This window comes from Pleurodeles waltl, chromosome 6 (genome assembly GCF_031143425.1).
Source record: "Pleurodeles waltl isolate 20211129_DDA chromosome 6, aPleWal1.hap1.20221129, whole genome shotgun sequence".
Taxonomy (NCBI): Eukaryota; Metazoa; Chordata; class Amphibia; order Caudata; family Salamandridae; genus Pleurodeles; species Pleurodeles waltl.
This window is the reverse complement of record NC_090445.1, coordinates 1,601,868,790-1,601,892,932: the sequence shown is the minus strand read 5'-3', so window position 1 is coordinate 1,601,892,932 and position 24,143 is coordinate 1,601,868,790. Positions and strand designations below refer to the sequence as shown.

At 43.8% G+C, this 24,143-nt stretch overlaps 1 protein-coding gene across 1 annotated transcript in view; it reads right to left on the bottom strand.

Annotated features, from left to right (window-relative positions):
• Window positions 1-1,467: 1,467 nt before the first annotated feature.
• The window catches only part of LOC138302186 (amiloride-sensitive sodium channel subunit gamma-2-like), a 188,967-nt gene continuing 166,291 nt past the window's right edge, over window positions 1,468-24,143 (bottom strand). The window contains exons 10-11 of the mRNA XM_069242533.1: window positions 14,065-14,140; window positions 1,468-2,095 (exon numbers count right to left, since the gene is read on the bottom strand). Coding sequence (XP_069098634.1) covers window positions 1,883-2,095; window positions 14,065-14,140 — 289 coding nt within the window. The 3' untranslated portion in view covers window positions 1,468-1,882. The remainder of the gene's footprint in view (window positions 2,096-14,064; window positions 14,141-24,143) is intronic.

Sequence of the window (24,143 nt, the reverse complement as noted above, 5' to 3'; positions counted from 1 at the left end):
TACTCACTGGAAATGAATTTCACCCCGCCTATAACTGATAAACAGTATATCTGCCCCCCTCATCGCCACCTTTGAACTCTATGGCTCTGGGAGCCCTAAAGAAGGAGTTGGAGCAGGGGAGCTGGAGGTTGATAATCATCAGGTTGTTGTGAAGCAGCAATCTTGTTTCTGCATGTGTGTGTGTGTATGTGTCCATTTCTGCCATAATGGTGAAAATTCTTGGCATAGTGTGAGCACTCATAACATGATGATGACCACCCCTGGAATCATGCTGGCCAAGGCATCTTGGTGGTAGTTCTTGTCTGTGGCGTAACAAAGGCCCCCACAGCCCCTGTGGTGCAGAGGTGGGGAGGCTAACTCCAGGGGGGACCCTCAGCACAGAACACTGTGGACGGGTGGCAGGCCTCTGGCTGAGTCCAGGTGGGAGGGGGGCCCCTCCACGTACTTTGCAGGGGGGGCTCAAGTTTCGCTAAGCCACTGGTTCCTGCCATACTGTGGCATCCATTGCATGCACTAAGAGTTGCATACAAGAAAAGCTGTAAATGGAAGGCAAGAAAGAATGTGGTGGGTTGAGGAACAGTGGCCACTTCTATCTTACTTTGTTGATGCTAAACTACTCATCCAGGCCATGTAGATATTCATAACTGGCCCACTCATCCATGCAGTTTGTCATCAACTCATCCAGTTAAACTATCAAGGCACTCATTGATCCATCATCTAATGCTCTCATGCAGCCATCTTTCCACATGTTTTACCCACCCATCATTGCACTCACTCACTCTTCTTATCCATCCATTCCTCCAGCACCATTAACTGAGTCTCGAATTTACTCACTCACCAACCACACACACACTTCCAATGAAAATAATTTTACTGATAAATCTACCTATTGGCTTTCTCAGTGTGTTTCCCTTTCTATTTTTTACATGTGCAGTATAGTCATGTATTTTAACTCCATTGTCCTAATTGTTCATGTGCTGAAGAAACTGAAGCGGTAAATGTATAGAGCACACCTAGCAGACTATAACACAACAAAGCATACCATAAAATACCAATTCAGGAAGAAAATGGATCTGGCATTAGACAGCCCAGTGAAGAGACGAAGGCGTCAGATGCCCAGATGTTTCATGCAATGCTTTTGGTGGGTGTAAGGGATTGCCTTTAATATCCTTTCCTGCACATCAACCTTTCAACAGAAAGAACAAACGGTCTCCGGACTGGCCTATGACGAATGCTTATCAGTTTGGCATAATGTAACCACCACCACCTTCTACTACAAAGGAGGACAGAAGCATTTATAGAGTCTTTAATAGAATCAGTTGCCAAAAAAGCATGCATCCCAGGTAAACATTTCTGAGCTCTGCTTCTCCCCATGCAATATGATGAGCTAGAGAAGGGTAAAGCCACTATTCATTTATTTATTCAACAAGAATGAAAGCGTGTGGTAGGAAAGGGGTGTGAGTAGAAGTGTTTACTGTTACATTTTTGCGAACAGACGGTACTGGTCCGCTTAGGCTTCATTACCTATGGGGAGTACATAGGAAAGGATTATGCATCATTGGTGGATAAAATGGTGCTTTCTAAACCCACCCCATGATTGGACAACAGAACACCAGACCACTTAGATGCAGCGATAGAGGTGGTCAGGGAAAGCTGACTCCCACCCATGGTACCTGACACAGTTCTTAAGCTCTTGTCCTAGAGTGGTCAGCCCAGATCTCTTTGTTTCTGGTCAGTGAAGGACAGTAGACGAATGCCATGCTGAAGGAAAAATATGTTTAGGAAGCAGGCTGGACGAACACAACTAAATTGGTTAACCCGTAAGATATTGAAGACTACGCAACTGCTTGGTTCTCCAATACTTGGACCACAGTGGTGCGCATTACAGTTTGGTGTTGTCGCGGGTGATGTAGATGTGGTTCGGCTTCTGTGTGCTGGGCCTCCTGGACACTGTGGAGGGCACCATCCTTAGGCAGCGTCGTAGAAAGAAGAGCAGGACGTCGACCAGCAGCTCAAAGAATTCCACCAAGGTGCAAACCGAGAATCCGACCCAGAGTCCCACCAGTCCTCCCATGTTGGATATGAGGTCAATCTCCTAGCGAAAAAGCACAATAGCGTGCAGCCGGAGTAAACATGGATGCTTATTATTGTACGTTTGTTTACATTCCTCACGTTTTGTACAGTAGGACTAATAGGTAATTACGAGTACAAAATATATGGAAAATAACAGAGAAACGTAGAACTAATGTGAATTTATGTGTATGCCACATTAAACATACTTTTTAGAGATCAGTGGCTGGCTATGAAAGGTAACCGTGAAAAAGAGGCAGAGACACAGCAAACACAGATGAAGGTCAGCCTGCATTAATTCATTCATTAGTACTTTCATTAGCTCCTTTAACAAGCACACGTTTAGTTAATCAGTCAACCACTATTTCCTATAATTCAAGACACCCCCGATCACCATGCAGCCTACACTTTAGTATAAAACATGAATACACTGTAACAATGCCAAACAGAAAATCGAGCGATACATACCTAAGACGTTCAAAATATGATTTGTTAAACCGTTTTCAAAATTAATGGAAAACCTACTCCATACCTAATTTCTGATAGAGCCAAGGTCAAAAGGGTTGGCACTACATTCGAGAAAGTACACCCACAAAATCACAGACTGCAACATCCTAATGAAAGTAGGGACCGACCTGAGGTCCAAAATGAACAAGGACTAGCAAAGTAAACAAGTCTGGCTTTATTCTGCGAAAAAACAGTATTTCTGCGTGCCTGTGATGGTATATTAAAGGCAGCCTGCTGGATTTTCCAATGCTTATTTATCAGCATGTACGGAGTGCCCCAGCAGGTGGGTGTCGGTGTTTAAGGGACGTGGGTGTACTTGTATTACCAGTGTGGAAAGACACCCAGATTTGCTTGTAAAAAAAAGCAGGAATGCTTTTCGTTAAGTGTGTAAGGGAGACGACAAACATTATCAAATATCAATGGATCCTCTATGGAGAAAATGTTTTCTGCACTTAGTGTTAGGCGGAAATCTATGTTGTGCATTGTTTTCCATTTCCAAGGCTCGTCCTGGGCACCTTTGTGAATCCCCTTAAGATACAGATGCTTTTCAAATCAAAGCCATACGCGCGTGACTTGAGATTTCTGTCCTCAAATATTTTGTGACTTGGGTCCACATCTTGTAGTTTACAAGATTGTTCTTGTACATACCACAGTATTTTCTGATGTTTTACTAATACAAAAACCGATTCACAAACTGCTTAAACAAATATACTCTCGGTTGTCACCTATGTTTATAACAGAGCCGTGGCATTAATGGAATTCACAAAAATGGAGTAATTCTGGAAATTAATGACATTCATGCACTTCCTTGAGGACAGGACGTAGTTGAAAGTTGAAAGTACATTAATATACATCCCTAGGAGTACGCTGCCACACAAACTTACACGCTGAATCGAAACTGCTTACTTTCCAGTCTAAACATTCCACACAGAATGGTGAAGTAGAACACGTAAGTGATGTAAAAGATGGTAAAGAGGTAGTACACCTGGAATTAAGAACACCTACCAACTCTACGCTCATCTCTACCTTTTAATGGAGTAGAATAAAGTCCTCCTTTGCAAAACACAACTCAATGTAGAGTATGTACAGCTATTGACAAGATAAATTAACATAAGAACAAGATTCACAGTTCAACCTAGTTCAAATCACAGTCATTACCATTTGATTGTACAGGCCTTATTTAACACGAACTCTTCTAATTTCTTGGAAGTGACAATATGTTGCCCAAACCTGCTTTACTGATTTTCAACCAGGTAGCATCCTTAGCACTGGTTACCTGTGGGCAATCACCAGTCTTCGCAGATGGTTCCGGCAATACACTTTCAGGATGAACAGTTTCCTCATTCCTCTCTGGCATTTCTAAAACTCACATTCTTCATTCCTTTGCTGCTCACATTGTCCACACATTAGAAATAGAAGACCTGCTTTGGATGTTTTACATTATCCTCATCTATATCCCGCAACTCATGTTCATCTTCTGGCGTGCCCACTCCTGCAAGTCCATTCCTTCTTGGCACCATCATTTTCTTCCAGTTGGTGCAATTTGAACAGCGTCTGCCTTAGGGTGGTGTCGAAAACACAAACGACCCAGGGCCCAGCTTCTTCTTCGCTCACCCATGTGCCATTATTTTAAACTTTTTAAAATACTTTTATATTTTAACATTTCTTGGTTACAGCAGCTAGTAACAAGAATGGCTCAGTTATTCATCATCAGTTTCACCTTGAAATAATATTATTGAGAGCATGGTGCAGAGTTCAAGGATATCAAACCAAGCTTACTCCCGTGCTAAGAAGGAGAAAAAGCTTTTAAAGTTGGCACAGCTTGATCACCATGTTCATGGAGGGTTGTCAATCCTGCCCCTCCAGGCTATCTCAGGTGGGATAGCTGGGAGTGGAGAAGGATCTCTTTCCTCCCTGTTTTCTCCCAGCTCCCACCGTTGTGTTCCCCGTGTTCCCGTCACCAGTGTGATGCCACCGACTGCCTGGCTTCTCCCAGGTCCCTGCCTTGCAGCATCTCTGTTGCTTCTGATATACCTTTCATTCAGTCTAGCACATCAGCCCAAAAACCTAGATCTCTTTCTGCATTGTCTTCATTACCTACCTTATGCAGTCATCATTCTTCCGCTACAGCCCCTTCCCTCAGGTCCAAGCTCCATCCCCCCATTGCAGGGTGGGGGTGGTGTCTGTGCAAGCCAATGAATGACAAATTGCCATTTTGCAAGAAGAAGTCTCAGAAATGCACATTTTTTTACTTTGCTTTTGTAATGGCACCAAGCCTAGCAGGCTGTGTTTGCCAGTCAAAGCCCCGTTGCTGTAATGAGCGGGTCCACTTCCTCCTTCTAGAAATCATGTAGGGCCGCACATTCCTATGTCATATGTACAAATGTTGCCGGCCCACAGACACAGCTGGACAGTTTTCAGAGTTTTTTGTAGAGATACTCTGCAGACGTTGTGGGGGTAAGTTAGACTTGATGCAGGTAATAAAACGACAAGGTTAACACTAGTGTTTCTGGCTACCCTTTGCACTTGTGCACATGCTCTTGTCCATTCCCCATCTGTCATTGGCTCTGGTAGCACCACATTCCAGCTAGCTTGGGCCTTAAGTGATGTTGGGGGGGGGGGGGGGGTTTGTCTTCTTTCAGCTCTCTATATATGTGTGAAATCAGTCCTCCACTTAAACATTTATTATCAATTTAAGCGTTTATGATTCTACCAGTTCCTACAGGAAGTCTGTCCAGATCTCCTGGGCAGTGCTAGACATTATAACGAACTGCAGGAATTGTCCTTGGCCGAAATTGAGCACTTGCTGCACTTCTAAAAATGTTATGATTTCACCATTCGTGTATAGGTCGATCATAGTCTGGCAGCCCTCTCCAACCACAGCCTCATATTCATGTTGTTCTGTATCCTGATGAAAGGCTGCATCCACCACGGAGGTGGCATCTTGGCAATGGGGGTCTAAGCTGCCAGTTTTAATAGCCCTTTCCCAAGCTTCTGCTACTTGCCTTCCCAGAAAGGGACAGTCCTTCGTGACCCCTCCATTAGTCTCTGACGGAGGTCTGTTTGCCCTAAAATTCCAGCAGCAAGTTTTTCCATGTTTTGCCCCATATTACCCAACTGCACTGCATATTGCAGTAATCCCACTAATGCAATAGTAGGTCAGGGAGTTCCAAGCGCCCTGCACCTTGCCTAGCTTCAGCGTCTCCAATTTACCCTGCTTCACTTTCCCACCCATACCAGTTGAATCAAGAGGGTGTTTAACTCTTGAAATGTTGTCCTTTGTATGGCGCAGAATGAGTCCTGGAGAACATATAGACATCTTGGCAGGAACACCGTTTTGCTATCTGCCATTTTGTTTGATGGTGGTAAATGACTGTCGGAGGTGCTGGACCTGCTGTGCATAGTCCGGGAATATGCGTATAGGATGGTTTTTAAAGGTCGGGTCTCCTCACTAGTGCACCAGCCGTAGGATCATGCCCTTATCTCTGTATTTTTATTTATATTTGTTTATTCAATTTTCAAAACAATACAAAACAAATCATGCAGCATAGGAACTTCAACTCATTCACATTCTTGTTGTGTGGTAAGCGAAGGGTCAGGGGATTCCCCAAGGAAAGATAAGTACACAGGGGAGGGGCAATCAAAACCTGGCATCTACACACTGACATGCGTTTCTTGTGGGGGGGTATATGTTAGTCTAATTTAGTCAAGTACTTGAAGTGGACCCAGTCGTGATATAGGGGGCAGATGAGCATGGATGGGATAGAGCTGTCTGCCCAGTTAGCTGAGACCGGTAGTCAGCTACCGCATTGATGGTTGCACTGCTTCCTTCCTGTGTGGCTAAATCTGATTAATTTCCCAGGGCTGTATCGTGTCCACCTAATGTGTCCAGCATGCTACCCTAGTCATCAAGGTCTCTCTCTGCATGATCATCAGTGCATACCTTCCGAAGATGGCACTCCTCTGTGGCCGCCCTGTACAGAATGTCAGCCCTCCACTTAGTCCATAACGGCAATATGGGCTGGCCCAGTGTATCACTATGCGTTGTCTTGCTAGCACTAAGTCCAATTGGGCAAATCTATATTGCACTTTTTCTCCGTTTTGGGAAGAGGTAACAGTCCCAATAGACAATGTTGGGTGGCAGGTTCCACTGGTATCTTTGTTAATTTGTGCACCTCCTGTTGTAGCTCACCGCAAAACATCTGAAGCTGTAGACAGTCCCATGCAATGTGTCCAAAATCTGCTTGGATCACCCAGCACCTAGCAAAACCTGTCGGCTGCGTCAGATAGGCCCTGTGCAGGCGCTGTGGAGCCAGATATGCCCTGTATAGAAGATAAAACTACACAAACTGAAACCAGGCATTGCTGGCTACTTCACGCAACTGTGCAAGAGATCTGTTACACTCCCTGTCCATAAGTGGGGTCTCTAATACTCTGTCCCAGTTGGCATGTCCCAGTGCAATATTTGTCTGCCTATCACTTTTTAGGGCTTTATTTACCGTGGATATGATTCCCTTGAAGAGCCGGGACCCAAAACCATCTGGAGGGCCCACGACTGCTCTGACTTCAAAGGGAAGGTACTCCAGATCCCACGTGTAGTGTGGGATATGCTTGCATACTGTATAAATTGACACTGGTCAACTCTATAGTGAGCTTTAACCTCTTCCACAGACATGAAGGTACCATTTAGAAATAGGTCTCCTGCATTCTGGCAGCCTCCCTCTAGCCAATTAGTAACATCCATGGAGTCACAGATACGTAAGAAGGGGTGTAGTCACCAGATCGGGAGAAGCCTAGCATAAGGTGCCCATTTCAGGACCTTCGTTATAGCCTTTTGCCACAATTGGCTACCTGATGAACAATAAACGGGGTCCTTGCTGGGAGCCAACTGCTGCACATCTACAGCTTAGGGAGCTCGAGTACCTCAGTGGAACCAGAAGCAGTTCCTTTTCCCAGTTGGGTCCATCATCACACCACATTGCAACATGTTGTATTAGACCCACTAGGTAATACAGTTGGAGATCTGGGAGTTCAAGGCCACCCCGATTGAGGTCCAATTTCAGGATCTCCAGGCAGATCCAACTTCTCTTACCCGCCCAGACCAGGTTCACCAGCAGTGTATCAATCTTCTTAAAAAACATGGGTGGCAGGACACAGAATGAGTTCTGCATGGTATAGAGGCAGCGGGGTAACAGGATCAATATGCTCAATGACTCTCTACCCATCGCAGACAGCTGCAGTTTGATCCAAAACCGCACTGAGGTCATAACGCCTTCCAGCATTCTACTCATGTTCAGCTTGTACTGGAGGCAGCAGTCGTGTGTTATCTGTAGCGCAGAAAACAAAAACTCTACGTCTCTCCTGGCAGCCCCACCATCAGGAGATCAGATTCATCCTGGTCTGCCAGTGCTGCCAGGGGGTACAGTACTGTCTTGCGGTGGTTAATGTGGAGCCCGACACCACCAAAATGTGCCATCAGCTGCAGGAGAAGGGGTACAGAGGTCTCCGCATCTTTCACGTAAATCAACATATTGTCAGCAGACATGGACACAGCGTGAGTTTTGTCTCCCACCTGCACGCCCCAATCCTGCATCCAATCCCTGAGATATGCTGCCAGTGGCTTCATAGCTAGGGTGAACTGGAGTGGCGACAATGGGTAGCCCTGCCGCTAAAGACATCGGATACCTCAGTACCGACAAGCAACCAGTAGATGCCGTGTATAGAAGCTGCACCCACATCAGGAATCCAACTCCAAGCCCCATGTGCCGGAGAACCTCCCAGAGATACGGCCAGAGCAGGGTATCAAACGCCTTCTCTATGTCCAAGGGTATCAGTGCTGCTCTAAGATCAGAGGTTTCTGTTTCATGCATCTTGTGGGATAGGTGTGGTAAGTTCATATATGTACCTCTTCCTGGCATGAAGCCACATTGATCATCCTGAACTAAGTGCGTAATAACCTGTCTCACTCGTAGTGCGAGAACCTTAGAGAGCAGTTTAACATCCATGTTTAGCATGGAAAACGGTCGGTAAGACCGCAGATCAGCAGGGTCCATGCTCGGTTTAGGTAGCATAATTATAATGGCTTCTCTCATATTCAACCGGAGTTCTCCAGCTTTGCATGCCTCAAGAAACACCATGAGAAGTGCAGGAACCATGGTAGCAGTTTGCCTGATAATATTCAACCCGAAGACCATCCGGTCCCGGACATTTCCCCCTGGCCATGTCACGAAGGGCTTCGCCCAATTCCGACCAGTGTTATGACTTCTCCAAGCCTCTCTGCCTGAGCCCCTATCAGCTGGGGAACAGTCATCTGTGCCAGGAACCCCTAAACTCCGGGGGCCTCTTTGTGTGCCAGAGCAGTATACATCCTAGCCAGGTGGTCTCGCAACAGCTGGGTTATAGCTGCCTGATCCATAATGACTGCACCATCAGGCCTACAGAAGGTGAAAAAAAGTGGTGGGGGACGTTCACTTTTAAGCAGCCAGGCTAACATGCAACCCGACCTATTGCCCTCTCTGTGTAGGCGCTGTCTATAGTCTCTCCAGACATGGCAGTTCATTCTGTCCCAGATGGCCACCACCTTCCTGTGCACCTCTGCTAATGGCTCATTGCCCATCTCGTGTCTTATAGCCCATCGCTGCAGCTCCGCGAGCCGCTCCTCATTTTCCCCAACTCCCAATCCTGTTTCCTTCTGATGCCATAGGTCCTACCATAGCTTACCCCTCTACCAACCACTTTTAGTGCTCCCACGCTGCACTGTGTGTTTGGGCAGTATTCCAATTTGTAGTAAACAAGCCTTGGAGGCCTTCTTTCATATCAATGTTATATTCTGGGTTTCCCAGCGCTTCAAAGCACAACCTTCACAAAGGGATATGGGGCCTATGACCTCTCATTCCACGCTCCTACATTAAAAAGTGCCCTGTGTATGGGGGAATAACAGGATATTCCTTTACTGTGGGGTGGAGCCCCTTCCACACGTCTTCAAATTGAAGTCTGTTCATAGTTTCTGTAACCCTGCCACGATGCGGGGCTTCGTGCTCATTTGATGTGGATGGTGATCTAATTGACCGTCCAAACACAGTTAAAATCCCCTGCCCAGATAGAAGGCAATCAAACATAAGGTAGCAACTCAGTTTCTAGAGTTCCAAAGAACTCTTTGTTGTCCGTATTGGGGGGCATATACATTAAGCATGCAGAGTTCCTATCCATCAAATATACTGTGCAACAGCACATATCGCTCAGCCATGTCAGCCACCTGCCCTCACATCTGGAATGGGGCTTTAGGGGTCACCCATATAGATATCCCTTGGGCATAGGATGAATAAATGGAGTACAGCTGCCCCGCCACATTTTGTGGAGTATCTGGGCTTCAGCCTCCAAGGGGTGCGTTTCCTGGAGGAACGCAACATGTACTTTTGACCTTCTAAGATATGTGTGGGTCCTGTATCTTTTAACAAAGGAATTCAGCCCCCTCACATTCCATGTGAGCATACACATTGAGTCAGTCATTCCAATGGTAAAACCAGCCATGTGTATCACTCTTTGCTCATCCTCCTATTCCTCCCCGTCCCCCACTTAACATAATATGTAGTTGCTGCTGCACTAGCTTTAACTCCTACTTGGCCACCCCAGGTAAACTCCCCATATCGCAATTAGTGTCTTCCAAATCATTCTAACTAACCCATCCACCCAAACTAGTAACCTCAATAAAACTTCAGTGTGTGTTTGATGACAGTGTTGGGCGTAGAACTTGTGTTATCGGTAAGAAGTGAGGACAGGCAGGCTGGACACTCTAGGCAAGTGCCCGTTCGTTTCTCCGCTCCTATGTGCCCAATGATCACTATTGCACTGTATATAGTCACACACACACTGTGAGAAAGTGGGGGAGAGAGAATAAATACAGGAAGGGGGAGTGGTGTAGCACAAAATGAATCAAGAAGAACAAAAGACAAAGAAATAGAAAGAAGGGGGAAGGGTCAGGCCAATCAGTGTGCATCCAGGCCCCGTGTACTATGCCACCCCCCTAGAAACCACTCCGCCCCTGTCAACAGAACACCGCAATGTATCAGTGACCCCAAGGTCCTTAGGGATCCATTTAGAAAATCGAGCCTGCGCTGAGGCAGCAAGTACTCTTATCTTTACACAGTACATTATCGGGCATCTATCCCCATATCTGAAGTTTTGCATCCCTTCCAAGGGACTGTGGTCGAATCACTCCTTCCAGGACTCGGGAACTGTACTACTGTGCATCTTGGGCCTGTGCTGTATCTCCTTCTAATCAGCTGAGGGCATCCTGGAGATCCATGCAGGAGGACATAGCGCTCTGGCCTCCTCCCACTCCTGTCACTGTGTCTCCAGGTTCAGGGTGCCATCTGGCTGCACCACCACTCTTGCACCAGAAGGCGAACGTTTTCTATGCCTGCTTCTCCTGTGGGGGTGTGGACCCCAGACCTCTCACATGGCGTGTCCCATCCTGGCTCTGTCCCGGGCGTGGCACTGGAATTCGATCACTACCGCTGATTTCCAACCAGTCCCATGTTACCTCAGGTATCATAAAGAAATGAGAGTGGCCATTGTGAATCACTTTCAACTTGGTGGGATACAGTACCATGTACTTCAATCTCACCACCTTCTGCTTGGCATCGCTAAAGGATTGTCTTTGCAATTGGACAGGCCTGGTGTAATCTTGGAAGACACGTAGATTGTGATCTCCCTGCATTTGGACCAATTATAGGATTTCATCGCAGTCCCTGTAGTTAAGGATCTTAGCTATGATAGTTCTGGGAGACGCACCCGGCCGTGGTGAGCCCGTTCTACTGTGAAGAACCTCAACAGGCTTGTGTTTGGGAGTGCTGTCTTAATCCACTCTTCCAGAAAGACTTCCGGCTTACTGCCCTCTGTGGCCTCAGGAAATCCTATGAATCTGAGATTACACCTAAGGGAGAGACCATCTGCATCCTCCAGCCGTGCCTCTAATTTACTTGATGAGCTTTGAGCACCATCACCGCAGCCCCCTCAGCTGGGAGACCTCTTCTTGCATCTCTGTGACTTGCCCATCTATTTCTCCGGCTCTCTCTGCCACCTTTCACAAGTCTGCTGTGAGTAGGTTCTCATCTAGCACTATGGCCTGTCACAACACTGGCTGCTTGTCGCCTTCTCTACTGATTGCAGTCTCACTGAATTCGGCTGCTTATGGCCATCAGCATCATTTTGGCAGCACCGCATGGGCACCTCTGCTCATAGGCTGCACTCTGCCTTTGCCCCAGCTATTGAGAATGGGGCGCTACAGCTGCAGCCAGTGGGTTCCCGGCAGGGATGGGTCCCAGTTGGGGTCAGACCCACTTTAGGTCAAGGATGTCTCAGGATGTTTAATGGGGGCCCGGGAGCTCGCAGTTTCAGCAACCTTCGGCCAACTTGTTGGCCATCCCCTCCATTATTTAAAATGTAAACAACTGTTAGTGGTCCAAAAACACAAGCACTTTCACCTTTGGGTACCTTAGTCTCTTTCTTGACTTTCACCCATTCCTCTCTTTCAAAACATTTTTCACCATGTTTTTAACAATAATAAGTCTTGTAAACCACTGCATTTATTAAATATTTCGGCCAGTATTACCAGGAAACCACTCCTCAAATCAAAATGTTGACATTCAGCCCAAATTATACTTAGAGAAGGAGACCCCTCCTTAGATGATAACAAAAGAGCTACAGCCATTCAAGCTAGCTGTGATGAAGTATGCCCATAACATTTCATCACTTCAGTTTCCCAATGATGTCTTCTCTTAACAGGCATATGTCTCACACCTTTTATTACCTATTACATCTTTATACTGTGCCTGGTATACAGAATTAGTGTTTTGAACAATATCATTGTAGCGGTAGAAACTTTCTACACTTCATGAATAATAACACCCTTTGTTAGGGTGGACCCTTGAAGCCACTAAATTAACCTAAGATATTGCACAAAGCCAAAAGGCTTAACACAGGACAATGGGCAAAGTATTTAACAGTAATAAATTCAAAATACCAAACAATAAAAATTGCAACCCAAATTAGAACAGAATACAACCGAATTAACAAAATGACACCAAAACGAAAAAAGTCCAATAAGGAGAACCGGAGATACACATTTTTAAAGTTTAGGTAAAAATAGCACCAAAAGCATTAAGCACCAATGACAGTCTATGGAAGAATAGACCGGAACGTAGGTGCGATTCGAGGCCTACCGCAATGGAACTGAGGTCGGGTACACTAAGTGGATTGGTCCTAGTGAAAATCTGAAAGTCAAAAAGTTCTAAAAAGTTTCTATGTACCACTTCTGAAAGAGACTTTGCACTTTATTTTAAGAAAAGCAATGAAATGTCTTCAAAGTCTCAATGCAAAATGGCACGTTGTCACTTTTTGAGAATTAAAACCCTCCTTGAATTGAACACCACTGAAACTGTAGCTACGGCTGTAAAACCAAAGGTTGGATACCTGAATGTTGCATGGAAGTTAATATCCAGCTCTAGTTCCTTCAACCTATTTGAATGGCCTGTGTGGATGCCTTTGAAGATCTAGTCAGAATGGGCTGTGTTTAAAGACTCATGGAACAGTGGTTCAAATTATCCAGACCCACAATGACAATAAAGACTGGGTTACATGAATGTAGAAAAGATGCACAATTTCTAAGGTATACGATCCCTTGTTGTCTGGCCTGACAAGGGTATTAAGAGATGGGAAAGCACCTCAAAAATAATTATGCTATCTGCAAATAAATGACTGTCCTCAAGGTACACCACTTGTAATCCTGGCACATTCAAGGTGAATTACGTTGTCCACGGTGCCAAAGTGTTTGGCAGGACAATTCCTTAAGCATCTCAGTTCTACTGTGGGACATGTGTTAATTTGCAGTGAAAATTATGTTTTCTTTTCTACATTTTGTATACTATTTTAGTATTTGTTGTTTTAGTAATCTATGCTTAAATGTATTAAATGTCTATTTCCAATTGACATAGATCCAATATCTGCTGCTCTGTGCATAGTCCAAACACCCATGCCAGCTGGCACAGACCAGTCTCCTCTGCTAGTCAGCAGGAGCTTTCTTCCCATCGCTGGTCTGCATGGATAGAGCAATCACCACCATTTACACACATTCAGCATCCACTGTCATTCTCCAAGATCTAGCACCTACTGCTGATCTGCATATAATTTGGATAAATGTACCCGTTTGTAGAAATCCAGCCACAACAGTACGTGTGCATGACTTCAGCACTTGGGTCTGCATAAATCCAGAACCCACTGTCATTTTGTACAGATCCAGCAGTCAGTGCTACTTTTCATGAATTCAGAACCCACTGCCATGTTACACAGATCTAGCGCCAACGACTTATTCCCCATCTCCACAGCTTCAGAACCCACTGCCAATCTGCATGGGGTCTAGTGACAGCTTCAGGAATATAGTTTTGTTTTACAAGACCTAATGCATTTCTGTTTGAGGAATATACTCACTGTCATGGAAGGTTCCTGTTCAATCAGCTCGTAATTCAATTGTTTAAAATACACAACAACCTTCACAAAGTTGTCCCTAAAAATAGACAGAAATACATGTGAGTGAAATTTACGTTGGAGTGGTTTTACATGGAAAAAGTGTAATGGGACAGAATTTACAAATCACCACAGAACTATGGAGCAAGAGCTGAGAACACTTGCACTAAAAGCATCTAAGTATTGAAATGACCAGTGCTAAGAACTTGTGCACTAGATATCTATGGGCAAGAACACAGGGAATTTGGAAGCCAGAGCAGAGAAAGTGTGAATAGAGGCCTCTTGGCAAGAGAATGCTCAGATCAGGCTATATTTGCTCTGGAGACCTTGGATTACTGTATAGGTCAAATAGGAAACTCCACACAAGAAAAGTATATCTTTATTAAAAGAGTAAGAGCAAATAACCTACGCATTACATGTCTCTGGGGTTTGGTATGCCTGAGAATGAGAATTAGTGCACTGTGAAAATTTTAGTGTTGAAAGGAATTGTGTATGAAAAGTATCTTGACATTGGTACAGCAAAGAATCTTTGAGATCCCGGCATTTAAGAGGAAGAAAGTGAAAAGAACAGATAATGTGTAAAAAATGTTTCTGCATAGTGAAGGGAGATAAGCATAGTTTGGGCATGGAAAGTAATGGAAAGGCCAATGGGCTGCAGTGGAAAAGCTAAATAGGGGCACATGTGAAATGGTTCACTCATTAATTGAAAACCTGAGCAAAGGCATCTGGGCATTGGAACTAAATGTCAAGTTATGTATAATCTGTAAGTTTTAAACATGCTCTATCACATGGTATATCTTCATCCTGCCTCACGGTATTTGTCACTCTATTTCTTCAGACTGAAAATTATGCACAACTAACTGGGCTATGTTGGCATTTCTCAGGCATCTTTGCATGATCAGCAAAACGGGCACTATGAAAGTGGCAAAAGTAAAAAAGCTGTCAAATTACACAACACTTGTGGCAAACAAGGCCAATGGTAGAGTATACACAGTATTCACCATATTAAATGGGAGACTTATCCAAGAAAAAAGACACATGTTTGCGTTGCCAAGCCCACTCTTGCTGGTCATTACTCCAATCAGGAAAACAAAAAAATCATTTTCAATTTACAGAAATGGCACTATAGCATTTGCGCATAAAAACACACACACACACTCACACACAGAGAAAAATCACAACATAACATGTAATCAAAAGTAAAACAAACATGTATTACATGCATATGAACATTAGAAACAGAACGACCAAACACAAAACAACATAGTAAACAATTGAGAAGAGAAACATAACTAAAATGTGCACCCCAGAAGAAAACAAATTATTTATATAATAATATAATTATTCAGTAAAATTATCATTAAATACTGGTTTAATAAATAGGTGAACTAATTAATAGAAAAAAATAATATGTCATGATATGTAAGGTATATAAATTAATGTGATTCATGTTGCATTAATTATATATCATGTTATTTTGTGCTATATTGTGAATTGTACACAGTACATAATACAGTCTGGTGTACTGAGATAGTAAATCTTATCTATGAATTTATTTTTTTGTATTGCTATTTAACATTTATTTTCTTACTTCTGTACCATGTTTATTAACTTTTATGTTCCAAAATGTATACAGATGGATAAGAATAGTCCTGCAGAGGTTGTAGCCACAAATTAGCAAAGGTAAAATCAACTCCCTGAGATGTACATTGATTTTTGTTATACAAGTGGATTTGTGAATATAACCAATAGTGGCAATGTCTAGGAATGGTAATGCTATAAACAGTGTATTTAAATGAAAAACAATGTTACATTTATTCTTATTACTGCATAAGGGCCACTTCACAGAAACAAAAGCTACACATTTTTAACAGGGCTTGGACTAGATGTACACAGGTATCAATTTAATAAATACGGTGGTATAACTGTTCTATTTCAGAAGCAGTTCAAAGTTTCCATGAAGCAAGAGACACACGAGTCAGAAAGTAGATGGCACATCTTAAAACTAGTTGTTGACGGGGTGAATCTAACTTTACTGAATATATATCTACTGAGTGCAAAACCACCTTTGTTACTTTATCACATACAAACAACTGATTTCAAATCAATTTGACAACGTGATTGTGCAAGGTGATTTCAGTTTGCTCCTGGTTCAATGTTCTGTAAAACTTTAAAGCATTTAGAAACATTGGAGCTCCAGGCCCAACAACCAGTATCTACCTGAGACTGTTTTGAAAAAAAGAAACTTCTTGAGTTCTTGTTGATCTTAAATTATACACTATAACCACATTCAACTTTACACCTCCTGTTTTGACAGTTTCATGGTACCCAGAGATAAACATTTCATGTGGAAACTAAATTCTTACATTCTTGAAAACAACATTTTCAAACAAGAAAGCCCTTAAACAAATTCAAATTCTGTACAAAGAAATACACAAACTGTAACCTTCTCAACCCCTGTTTGAGAAATGTAAAATGCTTTACTAAAATAATATTTATAGCACAAATGTCAAGAGTTTGGAATTAACTACAATCAAGCTAGAGTGTTTAAACAGTAATCTGCAGGTATATCTTTTTAGCCATGGTCAACAAATATGCATAAACACAGGAAAATTAAAAATCTTTAAAATGTACACCAAAAAGGTGAAAAATTGCCTTCTTGTGACTAAACATGGGAACTGGAAAGGAAGAGGGGGTAATGAGATGTTGTTTTGTAGAAGATAGGCTTATGTAAATGATAAGGTCATTCCCTTCATTGTTGCTTTAAAAGGTGACATTGTTTTGGGTAATGATGACTATAGTGAGTAATGTGCAATTCGCTTCCACATCTCTATAAAACAATGAAATTAAAGCAGGTTCAAAGCTAATTATCTGGACAAGTTAGTCATACCCAAATTCAATGCAGATGATTTTCCTAAAGTGGTCTCACATTATTAGAGGTTCATGAATGAATTGAGACTCCTAAACCTGGGAACTATATGGAGGACAATATGGGTCAGTGTGTGGCACGCTTGTAGGCTCATATTAGCGGCTCTCAAACAGGTGGTCATAAAAATCCTTTTTAATAATTCTGACAAAGAAGAACGCCATTATAGTTCAACCTCAGGTCTTTATTGTGGCTAAAATTGTTGTCTCTTTTTTTAAATGTATATATTGTATTGTATATTGCAATTGTATTTATATTGCGCTTACTACCCCTGACGAGGCATTGAAGCGCTTTTTGGCGAGTAGCACGCTACTCCGGAACCCAAAAAGATTAGTGGGGAAATACTATAGGGAAGTATGAGTTCACTATTAGTATAGGGAGGTATATGTTAATTTGAGTAGAGGACATGTGAGTGGTAGTTGATTTGAGTAGAATAATGGAGGGATAGAGGAGGGAAGAATTCAGAAGTATTAATTGGGAGATCATATTAGTAAGATGAGGGTTTGTATGAGTAAAGTAGAGGTGGAGGATGGAAGAGTCTGTCGAAAGGGATTAGGGAGCTCATAGTAATTATATGGGATTTGGGTTGAGCCAAAGGAGATACAAATGAGGGAGAATTTAATAGGGTTGTTTGGGAGATCATAGTCATAAACTGAGGTTTGGGGTGAGCCAGGAGGGGTAGAGGAGGGAAGAGTCCGGGAAGGGTTATTTTGTAGTTCATATTAGTAGAATGGGTTTGGGATAAGTCAGAGAGTGGAGATAGAGGATAGATTGAAAGAAGAATAGGGTGATGGTCCAAAAGAGTAAAGTCTTCCAGAGAGTATAACGCTTTCAAGAGTATTTTTTTCTCTCCTACAGTAGTATTAGAGTAGTATATATATATATATATATACATGATTACATAATTTTGGGGATTAAGGGCCAGATGTAGCAAACCATTTGCGACTCGCAAACGGCGAAAATCGCCGTTTGCGAGTCGCAAACGTGGGTTTGCCATGCAGAAATGCATATTGCGAGTCGTTACCGACTCGCAATATGCATTTCCGACTCGCAAATAGGAAGGGGTGTTCCCTTCCTATTTGCGAGTCGCAGTAGGATGCAATACCATTTGCGACCGCGTACGCGGTCGCAAATGGCATCGCAGTTACCATCCACTTCAAGTGGATGGTAACCCCCTCGCAAATTGGAAGGGGTCCCCATGGGACCCCTTCCAATTTGTGACTGCACCCAAAAATATTTTTTCAGGGCAGGGAGTGGTCCAACGGACCACTCCCTGCCTTGCAAAAATACCGAAACAAAAGGTTTCGTTTTTTTTTTAAGTGCAGCTCGTTTTCCTGTAAGGAAAACGGGCTACACTTAAAAAAAAAAAACTGCTTTATTTAAAAGCAGGTCACGAACATGGAGGTCTGCTGACGTCAGCAGGCCTCCATGTTAGCGAGTGCCTATACTCGCTATGGGGCCGCAATTTGCGACCCACCTCATGTATATTCATGAGGTGGGTCATTGCGACCCCATAGCGAGTCGCAGTCGGTGTCTGAGACACCGTACTGCATAGCAATTTGCGACTTGCAAATTGCGAGTCGCAGGGACTCGCAATTTGCAAGTCGCAAATTGCCGATTTGCTACATCTGGCCCTAAATGTGTAAGGAATATTATATCTAGAGATTAAAGTTGTATCATATAAACACAGACTTTCAAGAGTTACAGTATTTGAAGCACATTTATTTGTGTACTTTTATAACAGTATTTTATCTTTCCTCAATATTTCAAAAGTGAAATGCTTGTAGATACATAGTTATGATGATATTTACCTATTGTGCTAGATAAAATAAAGGATACATCATCAAGAGAGGTAACTCAGAGAGATGCCAGTAACAAACAAAAGAAAACAAGCCACACCCGTCAAAAAGGTACCAACCTCTCCACAGCATACACTAGGCAGAAAACCCCCTGGCTTTTCAATCAACACAGAATTGCACCAAAGATTTAAATATCATGGCAAATCCATGTCAATTGCAGGAAAGGTGAAGATGTTAGGAAGAGGAGAAGCTTTCCACAGGTCCAAACGTTTAGGGTATTCTGTAATGATGGTACCCTTTATGCTGCCTTTAGGATTAAATCACTTGGTAGATGTAGTATCGTCTCTCCCGCTGTATTAGGAGAGCCACTCTGAGGATTTCTGTTTTTTTTTTTGTTTGGTAAAGCATTTATCAATTACAAGTGTTTTTTGTAAAAAGCTATGGATAGTGAAGGGGAGAGCCAAAAGAAATGACTCTGATTAGGTAAGTGTGAACAATGTGACCAGCACTACAATACCGCCAATGGAGTTCGCAGTATTCTGTGCTGCAAGCGCCATGGCCTTTATGGATCACTATGGGGAGAGAAAAAAGAAAACAATAGTTCGCCCACACTGAAGTATATCAGCAATCATGCAATAATCCATGTAACAGGGTTGGTCTGCCAGGTGGTAACAAAACTGCCACAAGTCGGGACAAACGTAAAGCATTTACCAATGACATCAAAGTAAATCCCACAAACGAGTGAAAGTGATGGGCATGAGATGGGCATGGTGAAAAGCCCACAGAATACTTACAACAGGAAGAAAAACACTTGCACGCGTGACCTATTGAAGTTGTAACATGCAAATCTAACTGTACCATGGATCTTATCTAAACATATCAAACAAACTATAGCATTTCTGAAAAAGGTACTATGTTTTAGAGAGAACCTGGTGCTTCTCATGCATATAGATATATCATGCTCTAGTTTTGTTTGTTTTTACGCAAAGCCATACTAATTCATAATTACATTCCTTCCTCAGACATTTCCGAATTTTACTATTGTATCAGATCAGATTTTCACTACAGTAAGATCAACATTTACTGTATTTTCTTACTTTCCTCTTTAGCATAGCCAGCTGAGACAAATACATCCAACAACTCTAGCCAGTGTCTGCAAATAAGCATTCTACAGGAAAAGCAGATTCCTAAAGACCTTCTCTTCATGTAGCTAGCTAAACAAAGGATTTAGAAAAAGATTGCTTGATTTGCAACTCATCACTGCAGTCTTGTATTCAGAGATAGTTTACAGTCTGGGAGAATGCGCTATTATGCCACAAAACACAGCTCCCAGTTTTGAGAATGTAGGTAAAGGAATTGTCTAACTAGTTGTACTCTTTAATCATCAAGATGAACTGTAACTACCTGTAAATGCTTTGGAGTGAGCTCCAAGTAACTTGTCTATACACTCCCTTTTTGGAAGAAGGGATCATCAAATCCGCTTGGCAATAACATTTGAGTTTCCAAGTACAACTAGATTGGGCTGCACTTGTATTTTCTAAATTCAGGGAAAGAAAAGGAAAAAGATGCAAGATCAAAGGGAAAATGTTAAGTAAGGCTATAATGGCCATGAGCAGACAGAAATGTCTAATATGATAGAAAAACACTAAACAAAAACTAAGAGGCAACAAAAGCAGCTCACTTGCTAGGCTCACATCTAGGAGAGGAATCACAGGATGAGAAAAAGACTGAGTGGAAGTATTGACAAATGCAAAAAGTGAACCAGAAGTCAATTCATTACCACCACTATTAGATGCATGATTAAAGATCATAACTTTAACAACACTAATTCTGAGTGCAGTGTATTTTGTGCCTTAACTTGTTCCTTCCTCATCAAAGCATGCAAAAGCATTTCGGATAACATCTTCTGGGTCTGTGCCATTTAGCTTCTCCCCAAACATAGTGAGGAGAATGTATGTCGGAACAACGCCTGCCGGAACTACGAATGCCTGAAAAACGAGGTCGAAACAGCAACCTTGTTGTTACCACTAATGCCTTTACCAAGAATGCCTTAACAACGGTTTTTCGTTGTAAAGGCATTCCTGGTAAAGGCATTAGTGATAGGCATCCATTGTTCCTGCATGCGTCCCCCCTGTCCCCCCACCCCTAAAAATTACTGCGACCCCCCCAACTCCCCCCTTAAAACCACACCAACCCCCCCACCCTTGCCCCTAAAATTACCCCAACACCCCCACCTCCTCCCTAAAATTACTGCGACCCCCACCCTACCCCAAAACCTAAAACAACCCCAACCCCCACCCCATCCCTGAAACCTAAAGTACCCCAACCCCCACCCCTAAAACTACTCCGAGCCCCCCACCCTGCCCGTAAACCTAAACCCCCAACCTCCACCCCGCCCCAAAAATTACCCAACCCCCAACCCACCCCTAAAACCCCAACCCCCCACCCCTCAAACTGACCCCACCCTACCCCAAAACCTAAAACAACCCCAACCCCCACCCCATCACTGAAACCTAAAGTACCCCAACCCCCACCCCTGAAACTACTCTGAGCCCCCACCCTGCCCCTAAACCTAAACACCCCAACCCCCACCCTACCCCACCTGTAAAACAGAAAATACCCAGACCCCGACCCCCCACCCCTGCCCCTAAAACTAAAACCCGACCCCCCGCCCCACCCCTAAAACGGAAAATACCCGACCTACCCCACCCGCCCCTAAAACTAAAGCCCCGACCCCCGCCCTGTCCCTAAAACAGAAAAAGCCAGGACCCCCCCGCCTCGCCCCTAAAACCCCAACACCCCACCCGCACCTAAAACAGAAAAAACCCCGACCCCGACCCCCCCACCCCGTCCCTAAACCTAAAACCCCTACCCCCCTCCCCCACCCCTAAAACGGAAAATACCCCGACCCCCTACCCCTGCCCCTAAAACAAAAGCCCGGACCCCCCACCCCCACCCCGCCCCTAAAACTGAAAAATGCCCGACCCCCCACCCTACCTCTAAAACTGAAGCCCCGACCCCCCACCCCGCCCGTCCCTAAAACAGAAAAATACCCCGACCCAACCACCCCCGGCCCTAAACCTAAAACCCCGAACCCCCACCCCGCCCTTAAAACAGAAAATACCCCGACCCCCCACCCCCGGCCCTAAACCTAAAACCCCGACCCCCGCACCTAAAATGGAAAATACCCCCAGTCCGCCCCTAAAAAAAAGCCCCGACCCCCCACCCATAAAACAGTAAATAGCCCGACCCCCCCACCCCTGCCCCCGTCCCTAAAACAGAAAGTACCCCGACCCCCCACCCTGGCCCTAAACCGAAAACCCTGATACCCTCCCCCACCCCTAAAACGGAAAATACCCCGTCCCCCCACCCCCGTCCCTAAACCTAAAACCCCGACCCCCCACCCCTAAAACAGAAAATACCCCAAACCCCCACCCCCGGCCCTAAACCTAAAACCCCAACCCCCCACCCGCCCCTAAAACAGAAAATACCCGACCCCTGACCCCCGCCCCTAAAACTGAAACCCCGTCCTCCTCAGCCGACTCCCTTGTTTGTGCCTTATCCATGCATGTGCGTTGTTCAGCACATGCGTGGTTAAGGCACAAAACAACAAAGTCATGGTTAACGAAAGCGTTGCTCCGCTTCATTCATCATGGCATCCAATAACCTTCAGTTGGATTTTTACCCAGTGAGGCCAGTATGTATATTATATATGGATAGATAGATAGATAGATAGATAGATAGATAGATAGATAGATAGATAGATAGATAGATAGATACCCATATACATATTACCCACTGGCAGTTGCCAGTGGGTAGCTATGGTTAGGACATAGTTTCCATAGGAAAAGCATTTTTTAACTTGCCTATAACTTTAGCGCCTTTTGACAAATCTTTATGAAATTTTCCCCCAAAAAAGTATCCTAGTGTGTCTCATTGTGCATGGTAATTTTCAGGGTGATTCAGCAAGCGGGGTGAGCAAAAGCCGGGGGAGGGTAAAAAAAAGTGTGTTTCCCATGTTAATTCCTAAAGGGTATTTAGACACGCCTCCAGCACGAACTGCTGAACGGAAATATACCATATTAGGCAGGAAATTAGATCTGTGAGCACCGATCTTGCTTTTTGTTATTTGGTGTAAATCCGTTCAGTAGTTTTGGAGTGATTAAAGGAAAAAGAAATATAGATATCTGGGTGGAGCCTAAGCACAGATCTCATGATGAGATCTGATTGGCTGTCAGCACTTCATCCAGTAAGTGCTGGCAGCCATCTTGGGACCATTAAACATGATTGCACCCCATTAAAATGCATTGTAGCGAGTGGCAAGTTTTGAGGGTCACAAAAAGGAGAAAGTATACAGGGTGATAACAAATTTTAGTTTAATATAAATCATTTGTTGCCAAAGTGATTTTACCCTGTGAAAAATCCTTCTACTGGGATTTCATGAATCATGTTTGAGCGAAAACTGAAAAATGAAAGCATATTTTCTCTAAATTCACATTATCTTTCTCAGCCGTATGAGAATTAAGCCCGATATTCTCAGTAAAGCATGTACTTACAACAGGGACAGCCTGTGAGTTTGTTCCCTTGTGTTCTACTGCAGCCTCCCAGAGTGTTCCAAAGAACAACTAGAACACTAACAGTCTATCTTATGCCAAAGGTGTGGCACACCTGAAGCCATCTTTATTGAAAGAAACTTGTAATCAATAAAACAATTAATTCAGAAAGGAATAAAATGAGGGGTTTAATTTTGTCATAGAAATTATGGTTAGGCAGGGAGGAGAGTACAGAGGCAACAAGTTGATCATGCTGGGCAGGCGAGAGGGGCAGTGGCAGCACAACAGACCATGGAGGGAAGGGGAAAGGGGGCAGGGGCAAGAAATCAACCATGCAGGAGAGGCAAGAGTGGCTGTGGAAATATAAGAGACCATTGAGTGCAGAAGGAAGTGGAAGTGGCAGTACAACCAGACATGCCAACAGAACCAATTCAGGCAGGAGACTCCTAGTGTTTTAAGCTCAAAAGGGTTTTATTTAATCTGTCGCCTGCCTAAAATACTCTATTTCAATGTAGGTCAATGAGGAAAATCAGTTCCCCAGTTTTGTTTTTTTCACAATTCCCTCTTACCAAGTTCAAAATGTTGACAAGTATGGTACATTGGAATACAGAAGCCAGGAGGAATTGGGTAGGGAGATAACTCTGATAGCATACGGCGGGGGGAGATGGGCAGGGGAACCAAACTTACCTTACCACGCAGGTGTTAGGAATTGCAGCAGCACAATACACCACACAGGGCAAGCGGGATGGTAGTGCTGCATGACGG